Source organism: Telmatherina bonti (genome assembly GCF_933228915.1).
Source record: "Telmatherina bonti genome assembly, chromosome: 18".
Classification (NCBI taxonomy): Eukaryota; Metazoa; Chordata; class Actinopteri; order Atheriniformes; family Telmatherinidae; genus Telmatherina; species Telmatherina bonti.
Genome location: NC_136616.1, coordinates 18,144,386 through 18,171,754, shown reverse-complemented (window position 1 = coordinate 18,171,754; position 27,369 = coordinate 18,144,386). Strand labels below are relative to the sequence as shown.

Genomic DNA, 27,369 nt, shown 5'->3' with positions numbered 1-27,369 from the left:
CAACATATGCAGCTGCAATCCCTTGAAACTTCTGCACCGCAGATCATTCCTGCTTCCTCTAAATTTAATTCCTACCTAACTTTTGTGCTGCAGACCTCCAAAAGTGAGAACTTGCTTCTGCGTTTCTGGATACTTTTCTTTTCTTTTTTGTAATCTCAATCTGCTAATTATTCAGTCTTTAATTTGCATGTTTTTATCTGAAGTAAGATGGACCTCTGATTATAGTACTAATATGAGAAGATTGAGATAAATTTTATGGGTTTATAGGTAGGTACCACGACAAAGAAGAAAATACAGCTTTTACTTCTAATTATTAAAACACTCTACTTTGTAGCCATGTGATTTTCCTCTGGAATATGATTAATTTTACTTGCCAGCAGCAACTCCAGACCTTTTTATTTAGTCTAGTTCGGTGTATGGAGGTGTGTGAGCAGGACGCCTTCAAGCCTCAGGTGCGTTTTCTGTGACGGTCACGTGACGCCACGCCACGCCCCGCCCCGCCCCGCCCCGCCCCGCCGCCTCCAATAAAGCACAGCAAAAGTCACCGCACCATTTCCTCCGTGTGCAGCCAGCCCACAGCCAGACAGGCTCTGAGAGGAGCGGCAGCGAAGACGTAAAACGAAACCACAGACGTCCGCGTGCGTGCAGGCGGCGCTCAGACATGATTAATTAGTAAAATAAAAGCTACTGGTAACTGGACGCCGCGGCTGGTCCGAACTGGGGGCTTCAGTGGAGGACGCCAGCGCATGTGGAGGATATGTTTTTAGACAAGGCCAGGTAAGTCAGACGCCTCCTTTTTTGCGTCTCCGCTCGATCTATAGGCGCATTTGTGCGTCAGCGTTTTTCCCCCCCGCTTGAATCGTGAAGCCTCGCAGTGTGTGAAGTGCGTGGACTCCGTGACAGACGACCCACAACTCTGCTCAGTTTGGCATCCATAATTTACACACCGCATTCGGGCTGTGGGGGGATTTGCTAGTCGCTGCTTTGAGGTGGGGGGGGGTCATCAGGATCCTGCGTGCTGCAGGCACGCTGCGGGGGGATGATTTTTTTTTTTTTTTTTTTTTTTAGGAGACCCCCCACACACACGCACACACCCCCAACAATGTGACCGAGTTTGTTAATGCCTTCCAGTTAAATGCATCAGCTTTAAAATCGCTTACGTGCAAAGTACACGCAACGATAACGAGGCGATAATGCCGCATTTACGGCTCATATCAACGTGGAAACATGGCCAACAGCCTCTCCTCTCCTCCTGTGAAATTTGGACCCAAAATTACTGAAGGACATCTCCAATGAGAACAAATTTCATGATCGGCCTCATTTTTTAAAATCGCCATTAAGCCCATTTCCGCTTGTGCCTGATCTTTTTTTTTTAAAATCATTAGCAGACACAGCTATCATCAAGCTATCATCACCTCAGTAGGAGCAGCAGGAGTTTTAGTCACATCACTTTATGATTTAGTGAATTAACGCCCCTGTTTCCGCCCCCCCCCCCCCCCCCCCCCCCCCCCCCACCCCCCTCCTCTCCTCTCCTGGCTCTCCCTCTCCAGTTTATAGGCTGCAGCGCCACCGAGGCGGCTCTGCGCGCACTGGAAAGCCGGGATTCAATTGGTGGAACCAGAAAAAGGGAGCCCCGGCCTCTTCCCAGCGAAAAGCACCGAGAGGATTTGGAGGAGTAAGAAGCCAAGCAGTAGCATAAAGGAAGAAAAACGGCACGGCCTCCATGAGGGGCTTCACCCAAACTGCGCACTGACTCTGCAGGATGCGCCGCTGCGGCTGCGTGGTGAGCTGAAGACGCACAGACACGAGCTCGTCCAGGACTTGTGCAGGAATTTGACAGCAGGAATTCGGCTTAACTGGTCGCTGACCACAGCTGCAGCATTCTCCCACCACCAACCCTCTCCCCCCCACCCCCCTCCTCTCAGGAGACAGAGCCCTGTGCTGTGGCCTTGTAAGCCGGACAGGGGAGATGTAAACAGTAGTCGGGCTGGATTTTAAACTACGCACACGTCCCACGTCCTCCTCCCGCCTCCGCCTCCTGCTCCTCCCGGACCGTCCGAGATGGAGACGGAGAGGGTCGAGCCGGAGCAGGAGGGAGAGGCAGAGCCGCCAATGCACAGCGTCCACGGAACCAACCGGATCCGGCCGTCCTCCTACCGGGCCCTACGCAGCGCCGTGTCCACCCTGGCCCGCCTGGATGACTTCAGTCGCGAGAAAATCGGCGCGGGCTTCTTCTCTGAGGTGTTCAAGGTGAGAGAGCAAACCTCTGTGTACATGTCTGGCTCTTTCACCCATTAAAATCTTGCACGTGCAGCTTGTATTATGACAAGATTTATGCTGGTGAACTCCCTCAGGGGACCAGACTAAAGCCATTAAACAGGATTTTATTTAAAGTAAAAACACTGTTACTACTTAACAAGATGTCAGTTCACCTGGCCAGACTTGAAGAAGTGGTAACCATGGCAACCAGGGCATCCTGGGCCACATGGTAAAAACTACTGAAAATGCTGATTTCTTGCAGGGGGGTGACGTTTGTATTTTGGAAGAATGGTGTCATGGTGGAAATGGACACCTTATTAGTCACAGGACACCCTGTGTTTTTAGTGTGTAAATGGATACAATAAGGACAGGTAGATCATGCACATGTGGAGGTAACCCAATGCACGCCTCCTCTGAACCTGCAGCCTTCCACCTTTTGACACAATGCTGCTCACTTGTATGGAGTTAATTGCAGGAAGCTCTCATTAATGATGGTGTTGGAGATGCAAGATGACAAAAGAATAGACCATCCAGCAGTAATCTGGGTCGTGTGAGAGAGGATGGAAAATCTTGTCTTGTAATGACGTTTAGTAGAATCTTGAAAATTTGACCTTAGATTGTATTTCAGGATTGGATTCTCATGCGAATGTCTGCTTAGTTTTATGCTCAGCTGAACTGCTTGTTGCTGCAGATCACACGTTGCTGTGTTTTTCAGAATAAACTCAACAATGTATGGGAGCAGTTTCCTTTAAGAGGCTCACAGTTGGACTGCGAGCTGCGGATGTAGTGTTCTGCGAGGCGAACAGAGGTGTTAATTAACGGCGTTGTTGTTCAAAGCTTGAGATAACACCTCTTAAATATGCCTCCGTCTCTCTGGTGCATTGAACCATAAAACTCTTAATTTACTCCCATTTCATTTAGCTAGCGAGGCGCTGCAGCTTGACGTCGTTCACGTTTCAAGTTCAGGACATGAAGAAGAAAATATGTGATGAATATGAAGGGTTTCGATGGCTTCGTTGACAAATTTACCTCCCGTTTTCATTGGCTGGTTTTACAGCTTGCATGCACAGGAACGTTACTTTTCAGCATTGCAAAACACTCATGGTGATTTATTATTGGTCCGTGGGACACTGCAGGTGGGATCAGCACATGCATCACCTTGAATTTATGGTTTCCTCTGCAGAATTATGAGGTAAAACATAAATAACTCCAATCAGTGCTTTTTATGTCTTCCTGTTTTTGTCAAGAACTGACCGTACATTTAGAGGATTTAGCAGGTTTCAGCAGAGAGCAATGGGCACAACACTAATTTTAAGTATTCGCTTTTAATAAATGTTAATACTCTTTGATAGTTAACCAACAGGAATGAAGGGCTCAAGTTTCATTCTTGTTTTTCTGGCTTATTTCTCAGTTTTTCTCTCCAGAAACTGATTATTTGTGTCTCATATGGGCTTAGGGACTTGTGTTATTCTGATCAGGTTGCACAATTCTAATAAGTCTGTTTCAGCTTGTTTCTTAGTGTGACTATCATGGTTTGTAAATTTGAGCGGATGCCAGAAATCCTTTGAGATGAAAATGAATTATTTTTCACACGAAAGACTATTTATATTGTTTATTTTTGAGCACAGTATAGCGGTTACTCCTTCAGTCATCTGATTGCTGATGTTCCTGTCAGATCCGGCATAATTCCCATACAGCACTTGGTAATTTTATTGTTTACTATACTACATCTGTCTTGTGGTACACGTAAAGAAAGCAACAGCTTAAAGTTATGTTTAAGTGCTCTCTCTGAACAGACTCATTGTGTTCGCTCGTCTCGTCAGGCCTCTCAGTCTCATGATGTCACTCCGTCTGCTTTTGCCCTTTTTTGAATGGCCAATGAGCATGCAAATGTCACCATGTTTACTGCTGGCTTTTCAAGTTGGCACTTAGGTTTGGATCAGCTTGCCCTTTGATAGTGCAATATAAATGCAAAGTTGTTACTGCAGTTGTCAGTGTTTGCTGGTATGACTGACCGAGCAATTGCTGCGGTATCCTGGTTAGTTTATGTCAAAGTCATAGATTTTCTTGGTACGATTAAGGTCAAAGAAATCAGGATTTTTATGGTTATGCTTTTTCTACATCAGTTAAATATTTAAAAAAAGTCATTTTATAGCTCTTTTAGGTTTAATTTGTTTCTTAGATATGTAGCACTAGAAAAGCACTCAGAGAGCAGAGCTCCACTAATCATTTCCACTAATATTGTGATTTCCACCTTGCTATAGTCCTGTGTTCATTTTGTATGTAAACGCTGTTAGATTCCTAGATTCACTGATAATGAAACAAAATGATAGTTTAACCAAACCTTTGTGCATTTACAAGCATATAAATCTGGTGTTTATCATGCCTGGTGACTCGCTTTCAATGTATTTCTGCCTGTCTCTGCAGGCCAATAAGTTGTCCTGCCTAATGACTTTTTTTTTTTTTTTTTTTAAATCTGTATCCAAATGGAGAAAAAAAAAAAAAGTCAGATAAGAATGACCTAATCCATTTCTTTGGAGGGAATAACTTGTCCTCTGCTGTAGTATCCGACTCTTAACAGCTTCCAGAAACTTGCTGTGGTTTGGGAGGCTCTGGCTTCCCGCCATGTTGCTGAGCTTCAGTCCTGAGTGCAGATCGATGGGTCTCGTTGCAGGCAGACGTTCGCCTTTCCAGAGTGCAGTTGTGCAATATGAGAAAGTGTTTAAATAAATCTTAGTGCCATTAGTTGTTTTTTTTTTCTTTTTTTAATAAATAATCTTCCCCCCTTTTTTTTTTTTTTTTTTTTTTTTTTTTTTTTTTTTTTTTTTTTTTTTTTTAAAAGTGTCTTGCTTTTGTACAGTCATTTTTATTTATTTATTTTCCTCCACCCTTTGTAACCCGGCGGCTCCAAAGCAATAAAACCCCTCAATCAGAAATAAATCAGTCAGCAGCTCCGTTAACTTCAGGAAGAAATGATGTATCTGGTGCCTTTCACAGGGCTGCAGGGGTTTTGAACAAACTGGATCTATTTCTAATTGGATTACTGTGTTGCTGCGTCATATTCCAGCTGTTCCTGCTCTGATAATGGATGGTATATTTGCTAATACACAGAACACCTGCTGTCCTCAAATGAGAAATTGTGCAACAGTCTTCCTGTAAGATTTGCTTCTCATTCGGCCCTGTCTCTGTGCAATTTCTCCTGCGAAATCACAATCTTCTTTAAAAGTCTCTCTCTTCTTGTCAGGCTTTTTTTTTTTCCCCTCTTAGTCTTTGTATTGATTACACTCTGTGTCCACTTTACTGTACTTCACTTACACTTATTCAGTTTGATGGAAAAGCTGATGCTGCTGTTAATCTGTGTTAAATGTGCCGCAGCAGAAGGTGAGAGATCCCATCATCCAACACAGCTAAAGCTCCACCAGGTTTTCTTTTAAGCTATTTTTTTAAAAATCTGAAATTATCCTCTTAAACACTGTGCTAAACTGCAGCACCTTTGCAGAGACGATGTGCATATGTTCTATTGCTTTAAAGGGGTTTAGAGCTACAGCTGCATCACCCCTAAAGATATTCAGGTTTGGCCTGATTAGGGCTTTTTTTTTTTTTTTTTTTTAATTTTTTAGATTCATTTATTTTTGGTATTTTTAGTTGGCGCAAATGTTATGTGCCATTTTAATTTAGTCTTCACCAGTAACCTATACTGGTACACATTAGGGATGTACAGATACCAGTATTGAGTATCGATCTGATACTATTTATTCATATTCAAACTCATAAGTGTTTAAATAGTACAGAACACAGTGCTGATATGGTAAAAAACTATGCCTATTAACATGTAAATGCTAATAACATGTCGGGTGCCTGTTTTTTTCCTTTTTAAATCTGAGTTTGACGTTATCTGAGCATTATTTTAGGTCTATGGGTGCCTTGTCTTGGCTGTGAACAGAAATCACCAAAATCCTCTTTAGTTATGAAAAATCTGACTGTTTTTAAGCTTTAAGTGTAGAGTTGGAGCATCCAGAGTCGATGCGAGAGGGCCTCTGTTCTGCAGGTTTTCAATGTATCCCTGTTCCAACACACTTGATTAAAATGGATCCAACAGCCTGTTAAGGCCCAACAATGATTCATTTGTTTGAGTTAGGGGTGTTGGAGCAGGGATACACTGAAAACCTGCTGGATTGTGGCCCTCGAGGACTAAAGCTGAGGATGACTGCAGACAAATGACCAATCAGTTGTGGTCTCAGGCATTCTGGTCCACACTCATGTGACTTATAGTGTATTCTATTAGTACTCATATTGGTACTCTGTATCAGAAAGTACTGAAATGTTTGCAAGCAGTAGCTTTTTATTTTTTAATAATGTTCTAATTTATCTCCAACCATAGATGTTTTCCAGCTTTAATTAGTTTTGGGGAGTGTTGTAAACTGGCATCCAATGAAAAACATTTTAACAAATGAATTCTCTTTTTGTTTTCATTTGATTTATTATGTTATATTAGATTTGTTCTGCTAACAAGCCCAATCAGGAGTTTTCTGCACTCATGGGGCCTGAGTGTTGTGTTGGGCCAAGAATCCGCACAGTCAGCTGATCTTGGTATCAAGGTTTGGGTTTAATTTGGGTTTACTGTTATGTCTTATTAGGAGATTTATTTTCCATTTTCTGTTAATGGGGTTTGCTTAATCACAATTGTCAGGATTGTTGTGGGAAAAGTGCCGAAATCTCAAGATCTGCTTTGATAATCATTTTTAGAATTAAAAAAAAAAAAAAACAAAAACTGATGGATTTATTCTCATAACTTGTGTTTTTTGTGGTTGTGTGTCTTCGATTTCTTTTTGTCTTGCGAGACCAATCTTCGGATATGTGTGCAGGTATTTTTTTGCCATCGGGTTTCTTCTGTTTCTTCAGAGTTGCGAGTCGCGCCGCTAATGTTTAGCTTCAGTTATCAGGAAAGTATAATACACTAAAGATTACGGCTGGATTCCTCACTGGTGTGTATGTTTGGAATTTGCCATGAAGGTGGAGCAAACAAAGGGTGTGTGTATCATGTTCAAACCACGATATAAGTCAACTGAGAAAAATATGGCTGAAGGGGGTTATGAACAGAATACTGTCACGATTGAAAAGATTTTGTGAGTCAGAGTTGTTGGAGTAGTAATGTGAAGGAAATGGGATGTTGCACACGATGATTGGCATGCATGCGTTTGTTTCCAAGCATATTTAATTTACTCTGTCTGTCATTCTCAATTCTTTGCTGCAGCTTATCGGTTTCTTTTAAGCCCCGACACTCCCTGAAACCGGGAGAGATCCTGATCGTTTAACTAGCGAAGGCTTGGAATCTGCCAGCGAGGGCATGTTGAGATGCGACCGAGTCTTTTGTAAATCCTGACTGCTGGAATCAGTTCAGTGTCAGCAAAACTAAAACAACACCTGCAGAGAAAAACAAAACTGATCCTTAGAGTTGCAAGCACACAAAACACGATCCATCATCGGCTGTCTCGCCTGTGACTGTGATCAGCTCCAGTGTTTGGGGTTGCGAGGCCATTCATGTGTGTGTGTTTGTTACTGTTGGATGGAGGTGATTGGTATGGCAGAGCCAGTGTAGACTTGAACATCAGAGCCTCGGTGTGGCACTTTCCCTTCATTATTCATCCCTCCAGTTGGAGCCTGCTCTGCTCCTCTCGCTGCACAAGTATTTAGCTTTGTTTATGTTCTGTCCTGTCACACAAACACGACAGTACCGGTCATGTGACCTGCCTGTCTTCACATGAACAACGTTAATTACTTAAAATATTTAATCTGGACCAGGGATTAAAAATGGATCCAGTCTTGCCCAACACTTGTTTTACAGGTTACTCCCTCTTTTCTATTGTGGCTGCCAGTGTTTTTGTAAATTTATCTGTAGACTGTGTGTGTGTGTGTGTGTGTGTGTGTGTGTGTGTGTGTGTGTGTTTCCTCCCGTCTGCGTGTTGGCAGGGCTGTAGTCTTTAACTTAACCTCAAGAAGGGCTACTCCCCTGGAAGAAGGTAAACAAATGGCTCTGTGTTGGCGTCGGCGTCTTTCTAATATCACAGAAATGGTGAAATGTTTTATTTTGTGTTGGAGCCGAGCTCAGTTGTTAGTCTTGTCATGGTTTGAAGAGCCTGTTTTTTATGAAACACCAAAACATTTACTCACTCATCTCTACGGTGTAAAAGCCACACACGGTGCACGAGGTTTTATACAACTTACTGTGAAATCTGTCTTTTCTGATGCGTCGGAAATGTGGTGTCCAGTGATTTTAAAAAGAAATTACATTTGAAATATCAAACGTCTCTTTTAGGAAGATATTACTGGGCACAGTTCTAAGAAAAATAACTAAATAAAATAAATAAAGAACCTCAAAACCTAAATCTAAGGCTTGAAACACCTGAACCAATAAAAGTAGCTAATTCAGCATAAATTGGCATGTGATGCTAGATGTTAACAGGGTCTCGGACCCCCTCCCCGGTCTGAATTTATCAGTGCTGTTTTAAAGCTTTAGAGTTCTTGCTTCCCATGCAGAGTTGCTGCTCATTCAGAGACACTTCAATAAAAATGCTGGTACAAATACGCCATGCGTGTGGAGACATTACAAGTTGATATATCTCATTCTAAGCCAGGGGTGTCCAGCTCCGGTCCTCGAGGGTCACAATCCTGCAGGTTTCTGCATGTATCCCTGTTCCAACACACCTGACTCAAAATAATCAGTCATTGTGCAGAAGTTAATTGGCTGTTGGATCTATTTAATGGAAGTCAGGTGTGTTGGAGCAGGGATACATGGAAAACCTGCAGGACAGCGGCCCTGGAGGGCCCACTTTTGGCAGCCATGCTCTAAGTGAAAAGGAACACAAGTTATGTTGCTAAAATCATTTTAAAAACCAAAAGAAACTTTTTCATGATGCATCAAAATTTGCTGTTGACTTTTTTCTTTTCTTTTTTTTTTATACAAGCTTCATCTTTTTTAATGTAACTTTAAATGAGCAGAGGCTTTAACCTGCCGCTACGGGGCCTTCGTTTGGTTTTTATTTATTGAGGTTTTAGTCCTGTCTCGATAAAATGTGTGATGAGAATAAACACGTTTTTCTGCATGCATGGATTCATGTGAGACACCGTACAGGGGGTGGGGTCTGCTGTTACGCAACAGATCTAGGTGTGTGTGTGCGTGTCTGCTGCTTGAATGTTTCACCTTCTGGATCAGGTTGTCTGTTCTTGACCCCACACAGGGAGACCTCCCCCGCCCGTTTTATGCTGACAGACCCCAGCTTGGCCAGGTGCCTCGTCTGGGTCCCCTACACACACACATTCTCAATCTGACACCCTCACACGCTTCTTTACGCTTTAACTGAAAGCAGAGCCTCAGGTGGCGGCTCGGGCCTTTTAGTCATTCTTGAAGTGAAGTCATTTTCTCCAATCTTGCAGAGTGAGTGGAGTTCACTCCCCCCAAAAGATTTTGTTCACTTCATTCACACTTCAGCATACAGTTAAATGGGTTACAGTGTTTATTTGAAATAGGAGGCAAATCATGAAGTGGTGCAGAAGAAGCTCGTTTATTTCTTTTTTTTCCTCTTGCACAGTGTGTGTTTTCTCAGAGGCAAGTGAGGCTGTAAGGAAGACGTCAATATGAGGATAATCCCACAACTGTTTTCAGAATTGATTTAGATTGACGGTGGTATGTGTTCAGCTGGCGACGAAAAACCCTGTCTGGCTGCTGGTGGGAAGCTGTGGAATAACCATAAAATCCGCTTGGCCTTCAGTGCTGACCTGCTGTCTGTGGGCAAAGTCATTTAGTTGTGCGTTCCGCTTAAGTGTGACCAGCATCGCATAAACATAATGTCCACCTCTGCAACGCTGCCGCAGCATGCAATCTGTTCTGCAGAAACACGTTTTCTCTTCCTGCTTACAGTAAGAATCGCTTCTGCCGGTGAAAGCACAGTATTCAGTATGCACAGTATGCTCTGTGCAGCAAAACAGAGCATCTGCATAAATATGACTGGTGCTTTCATATCATTAAGTCATGAAAATGAAGTTTAAATGCACCGATTTGTTTTTTTTTTTAGAGCATGTTACAGAAACGTATGTTGGTGTTATCAGGTATCAATTTAATCAGTGGTTCCTTTGTTTACTCTTGCAGAGAGTATGTTGTATTGCTGCAGGAAAGTTGCAAAGCAATGGTTGTAACATTTCCCCTTTTCAGTAATTTTATACTACATACAGTGTGCATGTGTGAATTTATACACTGGAAACAATGTGGAACTTAAGATATATGAATCTTAATATTATGCATGTATTGAGATATGTCCACAAGTTTAATTCAGAATTCAGCTTTTCTTTATTTTTCTTTCTTTATCTTTATTTATTTTCTTTATTTTTTAACCTGATTTTAGGTTTATTAAATTTCAGACAGTGAGTGAATTATGTGCTTCTGCATGTTTTGCAGTTAAACCAGAGGACTGGCGGCTTATTCTCCCACTAAGGTCAACCTGACTTGTCACCTACCTATAATTAGGCTTTACCTTTTTATTTCAGGGAACTATTTCACTGCATTTAATTTGTTCTAAATGCATGTGCAAGAAGATCATAACTTTTGTTTTTAGAATTGATTTCCATAAAATAATGGGCTTTAAAATGCCATGAATGCCTACAGGGCTTATTATACAGACAACTTTACATGTGCCGCACGGTGGTGCATGAAGGTCTGTGGTTCCAGCCTCAGCTGGGGAATCAACTGTGTGCAGTTTTACATGTTCTACCCTGTATGTGTGAATTCGCTCATGGTACTCTGGTTTCCTCCTACTGAGCAAAAATGTTCATGTTGGGTTAATATATCACTCTAAACTCTCCCTTGGGGTGAGCGTGCACGCCAGTGGTCATTTGTCTCTGTTGACCCTGCAATGGACCTGTCCAGGATGTACCTACCTCTTGCCTGCTCGTTGCTGGGATGTGCTCCAGCCCCCAATCATGACCCTGACTTGGGCTGAGCTGAACAGAAAATGAATAAAAATAGGAACTTTTATATTTAAGATACTTTATTATTACTGAGTTTGTTTCTTTCTTTCTCCAGTGTGCGTTTGTGTGTGTGTGTCCCCTTCTGGTCTCTCTGTCATCAGGCAGCTGCCTAACGACAGGCATCGCACATGTTGGCTGCGTGAAGCGAGAGGAAAAGATGCCCATGACCTTTCCTCTGCTGACAGCAGCACTTTACAAGGCAGAGTATGTTTTGAAGGGTAGCTTTATAGGGCGTGTCTCTGTGAGTGTGTGTATAAGCAGTACTTGGGCATGGGTGTGTATGTGTGTGTAATTGCTTTGTCTCGTGGGATAATCTTTATGTAGGCATTCCAGCAGCACATCTGGGGATGTGACCATTAATGTGGCAGGATTTGGGGCACGTCGAAGGAATAACACTCATTTCACGGGGACTTTGCAGACTTAAGCCTCTTGGATCACAAAAAAAAAAAAAAATAGCCACACAATGACCTGAGAAAATAAAGCACATGAGCTCTGTGTTGAGTCAGACTCAAGCCCTTGATGATAAGTGAGAGCTTGTTTGTTTGGAGGCAAAAATCTGTCAGGACAGAACAGCTAGGTCAAACAAGGTTGCATTTCCAACCACTGCTGCATCAGCAGTTGGCTTATGTCTGCAAAGCAACCTGCCTACAGTGTGACTCAGTGTGTTTGTGTGTAGCTGACTGTCAATCACAGGATTATAGAGGTGTGTGTGTGTGTGTGTGTGTGTGTGCGTGCATATGTGTTTTAAAGTAAGGTTTAAGAGGATGCATTTGGGGATAAGTGGGCAAATATGATTCAAAGCAACTCCCAGCCAGACCAGTGTGTCCTGTAATCAGTGCTCATGGCTGCAGATGGCGTCTTTTTTTTTTTTCTTTGATAAAGACGCCTTCTGATTGGCTCCAGAGCTGTTTCTGCTAACCTAAGGGTGTCTGCATCATTTCAGTAAGCAGAAGCATAAATTAGTTTGACACACCCTCCATGCTAGTGTTACAATGTTAAATTTCTACTCGAGTTCTTTTTTTTTTTTAAACAAGACGACACAACTACTGTTTTATTTTTTAATTTGCAAGTGTTCATTCATGCATGCAGCACTTTCCCACTGGCTGAAGTCTTTAAGAAACTTTGAGTAAAACATTTACACATTCACAAAACAAATGAATAAAATAAAGCCCAGCCAACATGCATGTGTGTATGTTAATAGCGTTAGTCGCTGCTTTCTCATCTGTCCCCTAATAGGCTTTTGTGGGGGTTTTGTTTTTTTTTTTTTTTCCCCAATCCCCCCTCTAATCCAGGCCAGTGTCTGACTTGAGCACAAGACGTGACACTTTGACCCTCTCTCCTGCCGCCCTACTTTCCTCTGCCAGCCCTTCATTACACAGCCACGTTGCTAATGAAGGCGCAACCTGAAACCAATGCTTTAGCTTTATTATTAGCTCGTAGGAAATGTAGATTACAGCCTACCATTAGTCACAACTCATGATTTCCAAATGTAAACAAGTGTTCACCCAACACCGGAAGGCATCCTGCTGCTATTAACAAACAGGCTCTTAAAGTTTGACGTCCCAGTTCACCAACATTTCTCACTCGGAATTTAAGTTGGGTTGTGAAAGAGCCACCCTGAGGTTATGTGTGATTGTTTTGCAAAATATCCCTTTACATACTGAGATACCTGGTAGACAAAGATTTTTTTTTATTTTATTTTTTTTAATCATTGATCCCTTAAACTGTTAAATGTGACCAACAAAACCTCGGGGACTACCTCTTTTCACCTGAGAGGTCACTGAGCTGCTGGCACTAGAGCTGCAGGGTTCACATGCTGGTTGCTGATGCAAACACTCATCTGGGTCACACTGGTCAGGGTGCGACTGGACATTGAAACTGTTTAGGGACGGACAGGGCCCAGAATGTTCCAGGGGCCCCCTTCCCCACCGCAACATTGTGAAAAATGGGAATGATACACTGTAAAAAGACATTTCTAACATCTCTCAGCCAATGGTACCAATAGCAATACACTAGACACTGTTGTGGGTTAGGGCCCTTTGGCCCGCGCCCATAATGCCCATTGGATAATCCGGCCTTGGGGACGGATCACAAGAGTGCAAAGTCAATGACAATCAATGTTTTCTTGCAGCTCTGTGAGGGATTGCTGCACATTTTGAATCTGACCGATATATTCAGTAGGCATGCCTCCTATACAGAATAACTGAAGTAATTTAGTACACGGGTAGAAAATGGTGGTAAGGAGATTTGCCATAATTCCTGCTTAACACATTGGGTTACCTTACAAAGCTCCTGGATTCTCATGGGAATCACAAGATCAATCATGAGATAATCAGTCTTGCCTTGCTTCCAGCCATGTGTTGGTAGTTGCTATGAGGAGACAACAATCTGCATCCTGTACTGGTAGCTGCTGGTGGATTTAAGGTAGGACTAAAGTCAACAGCTGTGTCTATTAAGGAGGTTAGTTTAGATCAGTCGTATTAGAGCTGGAAGGTGTTTCATGATTTGGAGTTTTATTTTAGGTGTGATTGGGTAATCTCTTAATAATCCATTAAAATCCCTTTTGTGTTTTCTAAAAGCTACTCCAGAGGCTTCTGCTTCCACATCTGAACCAGATTAGCTCCTTTTGATCGAATTCCACTCGTTCTGTTTAGCTCACTTGGTTTTCCATCTGCCCATCTGTTCCGATTTGTTTTCATTTCCACACAACAGTGTCTGCATCCTGTTGAGCAACCCATCACACCATCTTACACTCCTGTGTTGTAGCAGAAAGTGCACCGAAAGGTGGTCTTTGAGCCTCTCGCCATGATGCACAGTAGTGTTTAACCATGATCTCCTTATACTGCTTCATGATCATTTCCCACCTTTGAGGCAGATTGTGTTTCCCTCTAATGATTTCCCTGCCATCAGATGCAGGTAGAATTTCCTTGTTTTCTATCTGTGCATTTGTTGCTACATGAAACTGGTGTATGCCACATTGTTCTGGTTATGTCAGGTGCTGCCGTTTGGATTGAATAGGATGAACTGTAGCAACTTAATCCAGATTTAATCTGCAGACACGATCAGACACGGGGGAATGTCCTATCATTTTTAAAACATTCAAGTTGGGCGCTGAATCCTTGTAAAACTCATTAATTGTAAGAGTATTTAATTACCAGTGCTTAATGGTATTTGCTTGCCAATCCCAATCCAACCTGGAAAGCACGTAGTAGCACAGTATAATAAGCACCATGTAGAGAACATGACTGGCAGAAATTGGGTTGAAGATGGCATAAAAACAGAGTATATACAAAAAAATAGACACAAACACTAGCCTTTGTTACACACGTTTGGGACTTCTAACTATAGTAATTACACACAAACCGGTAAAACACACACTTTCTCACTCCAGTCGCTCACAAACTAACACGCCCACAGAGTGAGAAACACCTCTGAATTCTCTCTGTAAACACTGCCAAGGTATTTAGCTCTTGTCTGCTGCTTGTATGTCTGTTTTTGGAAGTCTTAACTATGTGCCAAGCAAATAAGCACAAATACATAGCCTGTGGAAAGAGTGTCGCCTCTCTGTGGTTACCATACCAGACGGAGCCATTGCCATGGCAGCAGGTTTGGCAGAAAAGGTCGTTGAAGGCATGCAGCTGACCTGCTAAAGTTTCCATGATGGGGTTTTCGCATCACTCAGCACACTGTGGCACATTCATCTCATTTCCTCACAGCGATGGTGATAAGATTTCTGTATGCATAGTAAAGTCATCATAATGAACAGCAGAACTGTTCAAATAGGCGTCTGAAACCAGCATTATTTTCTTCAGAGCTGGTTGGGTGAGACTGGTCCTAATGGTTGATATTTCCTGTTTTTTATATTCGTGTCTTGGCTTTGCACATTCTGCTCCAGTTAGAAGCTGTAGTTTGTAATGGTTTCAGTGTGACCTGGTTAATGTGAGTTGAAGCATAAGGCATGTGTCTTTTGTCCTGTTCATCCAGGTGCAGCATCGTGTCACAGGTCAGGTAATGGCTCTGAAGATGAACATCCTGGCCAGCAACAGAGCCAACATGCTCAGGGAGGTCCAGCTCATGAACAGACTATCGCACCGTAACATACTCAGGTAACAGGATGAGCTTGGTTTCTGTTTGGCTTTTAACAGAGCGAACAGACTTTTTTTCTTTTTTTCTTTCCAGTGACTTTTAATTCACCTGAAATATATGAATTAAAACACTGCAATAAATGTTTTTTTCTTATGAATAACCTTTTAAATACCCGACAAAGAGCCTTGACGGTTGTTTTCCTTGTTTGCAATAAGGACTGTTTGTCTTCCTTTCTTTCAGGTTTATAGGAGTGTGTGTCCATGAGGGGCAGCTTCATGCTCTCACAGAGGTAAGATGCACATATTGGCCACAGTAGGCTAAAGTGCTCACTAAACCAATAGAAGTTCATCTTGATGCAGTTTCACAGGAAGGCCAACCAGGGCGATGCTGCATACAGGGGATGTAAAGGATAACCAGATCATGCATTTTCAAGTGGTCTTTTTTTAAAGTCTTTTAAAGCTCAGATACGTTTCCAGATTTCTAAACGGGTTTGGTAATGAAGGCAGCAGATTTTCACATTTACATGTGTAAACCCATGAATTCTGAGGAATACACAAAAGTGTGTATCGCGGTGTGACGACAAACCAGAATTGACTTTTTGCACAGGCAGAGGTTAGCCAGTTCATGTCACATGCTTCATACATGTGATAAGTTGAACAGATGTTGCTATGGTTACTCAGCAGGTCAAAAGGTTTTGAAGAGATTTTCTCAGCAGCTTTTGGAAATGAAGGAATATAGTGAATATAGTAAATTTCCAGTTATTTATACTTTCACAATAGATAATTAGAAAAGGAAAAGCTTTTTGTTTCTACTCAGACATTTTCATTTCTTTTTATTTTAACAGCAACAAATCAGTTTTTAAATGTGGTGGTTTCCACTGTAACAGTTCAACATTGCTGGCTTTTTTATGATCAGTGAGGATTTTACATAAGAATTCAAGGCAGGTGAACTGCTGTGAAGTGAAAATAAAAACTAGCAGTATCTCGTGAACCGGTTGAGGCAGATGGTCGCCCTTTCCGAATCTGGTTTTACTGGAGGTTTCTGTCCTGTTAAAGTATTTTTTCCCTTTTTCCCCACTGCCCTGCGTATTCTTAGATCAACATTACTTATATTCTTCTTGTGCCTACATATATACACATACCTACATATACCTATACATACTTGCTTACATTCATACATATAGCCTCCAACAATACCCAATACTCTGTTGACAAGTCTAAAAAGGGGTAGGAAGAAGTTTAACTTATTTGCTCCTACCACTATGCAATGACTAATGACACCTAACACTCATCCTGTTTCCCAAACCCAGTATTTTCCACAGAGCGTGTGTATGTATATGTGTGTGTGTGTGTGTGTGTGTGTGTGTGTATATGTATATATAATATGCAACCTATTTCCAACATCCACACTTGGGTTCCTCATCCACATGTCATTCAACCCTTCAGAGGCCTGGTGGCAAGCAATTAATTTGATTCAGGTGTGTTGTAGACAAAGGTGTATAAAGTAGAAGTCCTGTCCGGCAGCTCTTTCTAACCAGTCACTAAACCAGGTCAGTTTCATAGCTCTGCTCCCCTGCATGGTAGATAAGCTTGTCAGGGAAAACACCCATTCTGAATGCATTGGTAGATCCAAAAACATGGCAGGACTTCTACTTTATTTTTACTTCAACTTCTACTTTATACACCTCTGGCTGGAGAACAGTTGCATTTAAAGTTGTAGGATCGTAGAGCTCGAGGACCGGACTTCGGACTAATGTGGATCAGACCGATCTTGAATTGGTGCTAAACAAATAAATATGAATTGAATGTTTCTGGTAACATAAAATAAGTTGGGGATTTCTTTTTTGACTGACCTCAGTGATTATTGCCCCGGTGAAGTCCCTCTATTCAAACATTTGCACAAAAGAATGCACTCCGAATGAACCTCTTTGATTGATTTTATTTATGTATTTATTTTTGTACTCATTTGTGGTGCAGTACATCAACGGCGGTAACTTGGAGCAGCTGTTGGGCAGCGACATGTACCTGTCATGGACTGTGCGGCTCAGCCTCGCTTTGGACATTGCTCGGGGACTCAAGTACCTGCACAGCAAAGGCATCTTCCACAGGGACCTCACCTCCAAGGTAACAACACAGAAACGCATCACTCTGATCTTTGTCTGGGAGTTGTTTTCTCAAGTTGTATAGTTGAAGAACAAAGATGAACATTAAGTCTCAGTCAGTTGTATGTGTTCTGCAACACAAGACTGATTGGGTGGGAAAAAAACACAAAGTTATTCATTCTTTCATTCATTCATTCATTTATTTTCTGAAATGGCTTAATTCGATTAAGGTTTGCGGGGAGTCGGAGCCTATCCCAGCAGCCTTCGGGCAAGAGGCAAGGTACACCCTGGACGGGTTGCCAGTCCATTGCAGAGCCACAAAAAGTTAATAGTGCTAATTCTTGTCAGTCTTTCTGTTGATAATGTAGATGTTGAAACTGGAAATGATGTGAAACTGGCTTGATGTCAAAGTTACAGAAATCCTCATCACTCTGGTACACGGCATTGTCTGCCCTCTGGGTAACTCGGCCTTGAATGAATCACAATTTTGGCAGGTGATGATAAAATCCGCTTAGAGGCAAAATGAAGTGTATTAAAAGGTTGGTTGAAGCCAGAAAATCTCCAAGCACCTGTGTCTACTTTCTAGATGACTGAATTTAGATGGTAATTTTTTTTTTTTTTCTTTTATACTCAGTGGACATACAGCAGTTTAAGGCATCATGCATTTGTGACTTGTGACCTTCTGCAGAACTGCCTGGTGCGCTGGGAGGGAGGTGTGTGCTCGGCTGTGGTGGGAGACTTTGGCCTGGCAGAGAAGATCCCAGATTACAGGTTGGTCTATCCATCAACACTGTGTGATTAGATAAGTCACGCTCAATAAATCAAATTCTTTCACGTCTATTTGTCCTGTGTAACACTCTGGCCATATCTCTGTATGCATGGAAAATATTTGACACAACTTCTCTTTTTCTTTTTGTCTTTCACATGACAGTCATACATAGACTGTTACTCACTAAATAATTTTTTTCCATATTTATGCAGGCAAATGCTGCATTCTCTACAATTATTGTGGTTAATCCCACTAGGCTTTCTAATAATAATAAAAATAAATAATGCTGCAACACAATTTCACAAGTTGGATAGAGTTGAAAGAGCTTCTTGTTAGCTTGGCTAACAGAAGTGATGTCAATTTTTAATCTCAGATGTCTTGACTTGCAACAAACTCGCACAGTCTGTTCCACTGTATTTGCAGCTGTGTTTGGTCTCTTTTATGTGGTCCACTTGATTTATGACTGGCCTGCAGTGTGAAACTAGAAATAAGTTTTCTTCTGCCATTTCTCCGGTGACTACACGTCTCCAGAAATAGTTAATGGTCTTTTTTTTTTTTTTTTAACTTTAAATTGTCGTCATGTGGAACATATTTTCCAATTTAAGAGGAAAAATATAAATTTTAAGTGTTATTAGTGTAAAATAAGTAATATTAAACTTTTGAAGAGCTTTTATATTCCGCTATTTAAGGTTTCTTTAATAGGTTTTGAGACAGTTTGATCTATTTTTACTTTGAGGAATGAATTAGGACCGTGTTTTGTTTGGCATAGCACTTTATGGAGCTAAAGCTAAAAAGAGATTAGCAAAGCATAAAACTGGGAAATAGAAGTTGCTGTCTTTCCAAAACTTAAATCATACCAACTTTCTGAAGCTCACTGATTTTTCTACATGTTGTACAAGGAGAAATTATCGTTTGCAATCTGAACTTTAAATATAAATTTATCTAATTTCTAAGCCAAGCTATGTCCCCTAGCTAGCTTAAACCTGTGTTTAAGCTAGCTTGGAGGCCTGTTCTGAAGATCATGTTATCTCTGCTGGTGTAAGATGATATTTATTGATATTTCAATCAAATTTAGCAGATGATTGCACATTAATAATCAAATATAGAAACAAAAAGCACAAATACTAATTGTAACTGAAGGGCTGCATCCACCTGTATGGTAAACAATAACAAAAAATGTGCTTGGTTAACAGAAAGATTTCCAATCGACATTCATCTTCTGTTATGTGGGCAATGTTGGAGGCAGCAATTTAAGTAGGAAAGCCCTGATTTTTCTGTCTAGCTACTACTTGTAGCTCAGGTGTGTCCAACTCCAGTCATTGAGGACCACAATCCTGCAGGATTTCAGTGTATCCCTGCTCCAACACACCTGTCTCAAAGTAAGAGTTATTGTGTAGAACATCATTGGCTGTCAAATCCATTTTATTTGATAGTTATGTGGAAGCAGCAAACCACAAAACCTGCAGGACAGCAGGTCCTCGAGGACTGACTTTGGGCACCACTGTTGTAGCTTGTTGGCCTTGAGGTCCATTTTTACCACAATAAATGTTATTTTCCAATGTGGAACAAAAAAAATGGTCATTTCAAAGGTTTTACTCAACTACTGACAAGGCTGCTTACAAATGCTGACAGCTGCTCTATAGCCGGTTTCTACAAGTTAAAGTATCAGATGTGGGCCTTTAGGGAGTTGAGCTTTAAGCAGCGATAATGTTTGTGTCCATTTTTGGCAGATCTGGCAAGTCTAAGTTTTTCAAACCTGCTCTGCTAGAATAAAAGCGTAGTGCTGGAAATTATGTGTTCAGTTTAACAAAAGACATGGCCATGGAAGAATTCTTTTTCATTGTATTCTGAAAAATATTCTGAAATATTTCTACATCCATGTCAGCACATGTCAAACTGGACAAATTTCTAATCTCAAACATCACAGGAGAAACATCTTTGAGATACTAGGAGAGGCTGACATGAGTGCAAAGCTGATGCTCCAGCGTATTTGTTTTTTACTCGTACTGATGTCCTATCAGTCCTTGGCTTCCCGTCCTCAGGCCAGCCACTTAAAAACAACTCTTGCTGAGAAGAGACAGCTGTGCCGGTTGCCTGATTTGCCCTTTTCTGCGCGTGAGTGTGTGCGCGGGTGTGTGCTCTGCTTCCGCTCATGCATTTGCTGCCCAGGCACCATTTGTGTCTCCCCTTGTGTAAACACTGTCGGGGAGGATGACAAGCTGGTAACTAGGGTGGTTTTAACGCTTTTCACTAAACCTGTAGATATATTTTAAACGAACCAGCGGAAGTTGGGGGAGAAAGTCAAGAGAAAACTAAATCAAAAATTATATTTTTCAGTGCAGAACCTCCATCTGTTTGTCACAGTTTACTTTTGCATGCCTGCTCCTTTGTCACCGCAGCTGCTGAATTGTGTTGCGGTCATCCTCAATGCCATGTTTGCTTTTTATTTTACTCCAACACTGTTGCATCCTGCAGCATACCACTACGAGATTGGATACTGTTGACAAACACACTCTGTGTGTGCGTGTGGTTGTACTGTAGTGTTAAAGTTGTGTTCATGGCATGGAGTTAAAAGGGAAAGGGCAAAAGGAAAGGAGATGATAGAGCCTAAGGAGAAACGCTCCAAATAAGGTCAAACTATTCCCGCTATCCTCCTGCTTGTTCTGCTTTACAGGATCTCTGCCGTCCTGCAAATAATTTGTTCTTGTACCTCACTTTGCTGTAATTTTTTCTTGTTTTGCCAGTTAACTTTCACTGTTTGAGTTCTCCGTCAAGCTGTTTCCCCTCGGTTTCCTTCTGCTTTCAGAGCGTTCGCATTTCTGTCACTCCACTTCTCCTTATGCAACATGCAATGTGTTTACATTGGGAGCTACGACCGTCTCTGCTCTCATTTCTCCCTCTTCCATCCCTGGATTTTTCTGTCGTATCATAGACCACAGTAGCAGATGGAAATAGAACAGGGAGGAAGTATCTGCCAGCGGGGGTTTGTGTGTTTGGGTCTTGTCTGGGCTCTGCATTAATCAAATTAAGTGTTATGACTGTGCCTGTCACACCATCCTGTTATTTTGTTAGTCTTTTAGAAATCACCGGCTGCTGAAAGAGTGTGCAAATGAAGTAAAATTTCTCATTTTGCATGCATCACTAAGTCAGCTTGTCATTGTAAAGCCTAATGAATATGTTAAAGCACACATCTTATTTGCTCATATTACTGCATCAATGAAAACAAACCCTTTTCTGCAGGCCTTGATGCAGATATCAGGAAAATGAAATTAAATTTATGGTTATTTAAAATGTTGTTAAATAACCATTGCAGAAGGTGACCATCTAACCTCCTACAGAAAAAAAAACCTTACATCTGTATTCATTAATTCAAGCATGTAAGTGTAGAAATCTTGAGCTAGGCTTCATCTTTCCTTACATGTGATTGGCTACATGGTGTGCCCATCAAAACACTGCTCCAGCCCATAAGATTAGTCTGTCTGGTGGAAGTCTGTTCTTCTTGTCACCATCAAGAATCAGCAGCTACAGCTGGCATGTTTGCAAATAACTCATCACGAGAATAGTTCATATCCTCTTAAACTTTTTTTTAATCTCATTCCGTGTCCATTTTAGATTACACCCCCCTTGTATAGTGACAGTCACACTGAAAGCAGCTGTGGACGCATGCTTTTACCACTTGTGATGGCGGGATGTATCGTTATGTGGGAAAAAAACAAACAATTAATTTCCTCAAGATAATTGACTATTCTGATGCGGGGTTGCAGGGGGGCTGGAACTGTTCCTAGTCCATCAGAGAAACCAGCAGAGAGACTCCCACTTACTTCTACAGAGAATTGACTCAAATCTGCCAAACATACATGTGTTTGGAGCTGGTAGGAAGTTGTGAAAGAATCCAGACATATATGGGGGTTAATGTGCAAACTCCATAGGTTCTCCCCCAGAAACTTTGATTGCTTGATGATGTAAACCATTTTTATTGAGTTAATTTTGAGAATATAGAGTAAATAATAAACAAAGCAGCAAATGGTCTTATTTAATGAGTTGAAACCTGGATATGTTTTTATCATCAGTTGTAATGTAAAGGAAATGAGGTGGAAATGTTAACCAGGGTTAATGAAACCTAATGTTTTATGGTTTTTGTTTTTAGTTGATTTTTCTTTTTTTTTTTTTTCTTTTTTAAAAAAAAAAAGATATTTGCTAATCTCCATTTTAACATGGCTTGTCTCTTCCTCCATCCTCTCCTTCCTCTTTTTTCCCTGCAGTGAGGAGGAAGTCCAGGAGCCATTGGCCGTAGTCGGCTCCCCCTACTGGATGGCCCCGGAAGTGCTCCGAGGAGAAGTTTACAATGAAAAGGTAACGGCAGGTCGCTTTCCTCACTTCCTTTCAGATCCAGATTGTTGCAAGAGTTCAAGGTCCATAGTGGGTGTAATGAGAGCTGCTCAAATAAACCAAGTAGCAGGGCATTGATGTAAAGCAATAAATATTTTAGAAATCCATTATTATAGCACAGGAAAACAAAACTATTACATAACTGGTGTATTTCTTGGCTGGAGTTACAAAAGAATTGTTAAAATCCTGAAGTTGAAATAACAAAAACTGGATCATATACAGCCTTAAGTTATTCTGTCTGGACTTGGAGGAAGCTTTATATTTAGTGTAAACCAGATGCCAGAGTGTGGTTCGGTACATTTGGATTATTCATACCAGCCTTTTTTATTGAAACTCAAGTGCCTTCACTTGGAAAAGTCGCTTTGTGCATTCCCAGTACCCTAACCTAACAGATTTTCCTTTGAATCAAAGAGGTGAACTACTCTGTTGCTTATCTTCCTATATGTTTAGCTGTTGCTCATTCCACAGAAGCGCAATCTTTACACATTATACGTGGTAGAAGTGACAAATCAGGCTTTCCGAAGATGCATGATGCAACAACAGTTGATTATTATGAGGGGAAAAATAATCCACCAAACATAAATTTACTTACTTTCTGTGCCAAAAATTTTATGTCTTGTCTGTGAAATGAATGAAAACCTGCTGGCAGCCCTCAGTTTGATCAAAGAAAAGCTGTAAAACATGCAGATCCTGTATGTTGCTTTTCTGCTTTATTTGACCTCAGTTAGTTCTTGTGTGTCTGTTTGACAAGCTTGTTGTTTTGTCTTTTCAGGTGGATGTGTTCGCATATGGAATCATCCTGTGTGAGATTATTGCAAGAATACAGGCCGACCCCGATGTCCTGCCACGCACTGAGGTACCGATAGTCTTCATCGCAGTGCAGTTTTCCTGTTATGCATCTTGACGGGCTCATTATCTCATACATCTATTTAACTGGGTCTCTGTGTGATATACCTCTGCAAATTAAAAGAGAAAAAAAAAAACAAAACAGGCAAACAGTGAAGCTTTTAATAAGGGTTTTAACAAGTGGATGTGTGCGTATGAACTCAAAAAGTACTTTGACTACATTAAAGAATCATGTAGACTTAAGACTAGCCCTGTTCCTTATCTATAGACTACTTCAAGATGAAAGATGGCTTTATCAGAATGTAACTAGAAACACACCCAACAAGTATGAGGCAGATCAAATACCTCAAGGTATTTCTTTTTTCAGTATCTAAAAGTTCCTGAACACAGCTACTGTGCAACCATCAGTGTCATGATGACTTGGATTTCTCAGCAAAAGTTGCACCATGCCTGATTTACTCAACTACACTGGTAGCTGGATGTATTGCTTTCAAAACCTTACTGATTGCCATCTTGGATGAAGAGGAAGCTCGCTTCCTTATCTTGATAGAAAATTGACATGCTCGTGAAAAGCTCAACATATGCGACGAAACTAAAAGCAGTTTATTCGCTCAGCAGGTCACATCACCGCTTCGCTGCATACATGCCATGTGTTCAGACTGGAAAAGCAGAAACACTGTAGGATGTCTGAAATTTAAAATGTTGTGTGCATGCTGTTACTACTGTTGTGCAAATAAAATTGAGGAAGTTTTTATGGCAACATTACATTAATAATTAAATTGCATTGTAAAAAAAAAAAAAATAAAAAAAAAATGGTCTGCCAGTTATTTTTAGATATTCATTAAAGTTGCAGATGAAGTTTTAAGCCAGTTTTCATGCCTTGGAGGCTATTATGAGCGCATTTCGCCCCCTGGTGGCCATTTCACAGCAGAGCAGTGAAAGTTTTTCAACATCCCTGCTTTTTACTTGAAGATGGATTAAAAACAGACTATATTTTCTTGTCAAGGCTTTTGGGGAAATTAATTTGGTTTTTTTTCGTCCAGGATTTTGGTCTGGATGTGGAGGCTTTTCGACAGATGGTGGGAGAATGCCCCTCTTACTTCCTGGATATGGCAATTGCTTGCTGTAATGTAAGAAACACTCATTTGACATTTGCACACACTAATCCTGATATGACGGATGTCTTACCATTCTGTCAGTGGGGGGAAACAAAAACCTTTTTCTCTACTTTACTTTTCAGCGTCTCACTTACTGTTGTGCTCATTCTTTATTCCCTCCTGCCAGATGAAGGCAAAGCTCCGTCCATCTTTTTCCCAAATCGTAGCAGAGCTGGAGAGGAGGCATGCTGAGACGAGGCAGAAGGAGGAACCTCTGGTCAAAGGTGGGACATTTTTTTTTAAGACTGCTTAACAGAATAAACTGATATTTGCCTTTGTAAACTAACATTTTATTCTGGTTTGTTTGTCTTTTTAAAAGCTGTTTCTCCAGCTTTTCCTGTGCGAAGGCGATCCCTGTGCCTCATGTCAGATCCCCGCCTCTCGCGCAGTAAGTCGGACATGCTGCATTCTCCAGACACGCCCACATCTGCTCCCTTGGCACCTCCTGCTCGCTTCAACCCCTTCTCCCAGCGAGAGGATCTCAAAGGCGGGAAGATCAAGCTTTTCGACACTCCCAGCAAGTCTGTCATCTCCCTCACCTTCACGCTGCCTCCTCCACCAGACTGCGATGACGCTCCTGCATCTGAAGCGGATGGTGCCGACATGCCCAGGAGGCACCGGCGCTGCCATTCGCTGCCTTGCACGCCGCCCCCGCACCTCACATCAGCACCTAACACTATCCTCACCGAGGAGGAGCTGACGTCAGAAATGGACAGTTCAAATGGGGACACGAACAGAGTGAGCGAGGAGGAAAGTTTGTTAGCAGGAGAGAATGAGACTCGCTTGACGGGGGATTCTGGTCTTCCGTTGTCTATCGAGCCTCTGTCTCTGAACCTGCTGGAGCAAGAGGAGGTGGAGGAGGAAGAAGAGAGGAATGAAGAGCCCATGGACTGTTCCAGCTCCCCAGATACACAAGATATCACTTCATCTCCTTGCTCCAAACAGCCTCCTCCTCCCTCTCACTCCTCAACTCCCTTCCAACCTTCCACACCTCCCTACTCCAATGGCTGGGGGTCCGCCATCTCCAACGGGCCTCCAAGCCTTCCTCCCCTCTCTAGTCTGGACAACCACAATATGGTTGCGAGTCGACCACTAGGCTGGAACGCAGCCACCAATACTTCGACCACCAATAACAACGGTTATCACTCCTCGCCAAGTGACCCCGCCGGTTCCTCTCCTTTTGGCTCTGGTAGTGGACACTCTCTGGACCAGGAGGAGGTGATCTCCTGTCCTGGCTGCTGCCTGGCAGGCCTTCGCTTCCCCTCAGTTTGTCTTAGAGCTCCACCACGCAGAAACCCCTACAAAAACTTAAACGGCGACCAGGCAGCCTCCCACGGGCTGCTTAGTTCGGGACCCAAGGGCTTGCCGCCCTCACCTACCCCTACAACCACCACCACCAGCATGGAGCCGGGACTCTCCTTGCCAGGGGTGCAGACATAAACCCCTGACTTCCCAACACCAAATGCATGCAGAGCCGCCATGGGCACTCTGCACCAAGATTTCTTCCCTGGAAATTAAGCGGGTCTTCTTAAAATTTGCACAGATTTTAATGCAGCAATACTCTGCTTTTTTTCCAGACAATTTATTTTGTTGTTGCACAGGAAGCTCGAAATGTCTAGATGGGTTTATTATACTACTATCCAGACTCTTAAGAAAAAAAACAAAACAGAAAAAGGCAGGCTTTCTCTATTAAGGCTTTGGGAGAGAAACTTTGGTGGTTACACCCTTGCTGGACCGAGGGTATCGCAGTCTGTGATGTCAGCTGTGCCTGTGATTTACCGATTGATTGGAAGCATCCAGAACTGATCAGCATGTGAACTCTGCAGTTTGGGGCCCAGTCAGTTTGATCCTGTACATTTACCGTTGTAAAGATCTTATGATAAATGATATGATGCTGAGATGAGGAATGTTAAGCTTAGTATTAATACTGTTGCAATGATTTTCAATGTTTGGTGCTGCTTTTGAATGAACAGGCAGTTTTGCTTTAATGTCTTTAATTATCAAGAGGTGTATGATGTATTGCAGAGGTATGTGTAATGTAATAGTTTGTTTGACATGAATGTGAGAGGCTGTGTGTCTGTCTGTGTGTTTGCACTGTACACCATTCTTATGGCTATTTTTGTTTCTGTATGATCTCTGTTGGTCCTTCTGGTTGCCTGGCAAAGCACTTCAACCGTATTACTGTTTAAGAGGAGAAAACTGTTTATCTTTATATTTGTGAATGAATGTTAAAAACCTGCTCAAGAGATGTACAGATTCTTATTATTTAAAACGGCATTGAATAAAAAGATAGACTGCACTGGTGTTCTCCTGTCGCCATTTACTAAAACGTCCTGTGTTGCTAATCACTACATATTAGCATGCTAACATGCTAAATAAAGATGAGCATTGCAAAAAATACTACTTTATCAGCCTTGTAGCATTTATCTAAATAGCATATGTTGGCATACTGATAAAACACAAAGATGCTGTTAACTTTGGTTCTGAATCAACATGTGCACATTGGTATTTAGCTTGTAAAAGACATTTTTGTTGACATGAAATAAATATGACGGCTGAAATGACAAAATTGAATTTTAGACATTTGAAGGCCTGGTCACTTTAAAAGAAAAAAATTATCATACCTCAAAGTGCTTAAAATGTAAATGAGTCATGATCGAGGCAATCACTAAAACATCCATCATGATTAAATGTATTTACCCTTTGGCACTCATGATCTTATGATGGTGATGTTGTGTAAA

The 27,369-nt window shown here is 41.7% G+C and overlaps 1 protein-coding gene across 1 annotated transcript; it reads left to right on the top strand.

Annotated features, from left to right (window-relative positions):
- Nucleotides 1-573: 573 nt before the first annotated feature.
- tesk1b (testis associated actin remodelling kinase 1b) lies at nt 574-26,914 on the top strand. Its single transcript, XM_079257348.1, has 11 exons — nt 574-777; nt 1,551-2,250; nt 15,265-15,386; nt 15,607-15,655; nt 17,343-17,489; nt 18,156-18,238; nt 22,499-22,589; nt 23,398-23,481; nt 24,515-24,601; nt 24,756-24,852; nt 24,948-26,914. Exons 2-11 carry the CDS (start codon nt 2,062-2,064, stop codon nt 26,066-26,068), a joined length of 2,070 nt encoding a protein of 689 aa, XP_079113474.1. The 5' UTR covers nt 574-777; nt 1,551-2,061; the 3' UTR covers nt 26,069-26,914.
- The last annotated feature ends 455 nt before the right edge of the window (nt 26,915-27,369 follow it).

Excerpts from the sequence above, each read along its gene's own strand:
- tesk1b (XM_079257348.1), top strand. The coding sequence starts at position 2,062 with ATGGAGACGGAGAGGGTCGAGCCGGAGCAGGAGGGAGAGGCAGAGCCG. Across the intron at positions 18,239-22,498 it reads GAGAAGATCCCAGATTACAG|TGAGGAGGAAGTCCAGGAGC; the intron begins GTTGGTCTATCC and ends TTTTCCCTGCAG. Across the intron at positions 23,482-24,514 it reads ATGTCCTGCCACGCACTGAG|GATTTTGGTCTGGATGTGGA; the intron begins GTACCGATAGTC and ends TTTTTCGTCCAG.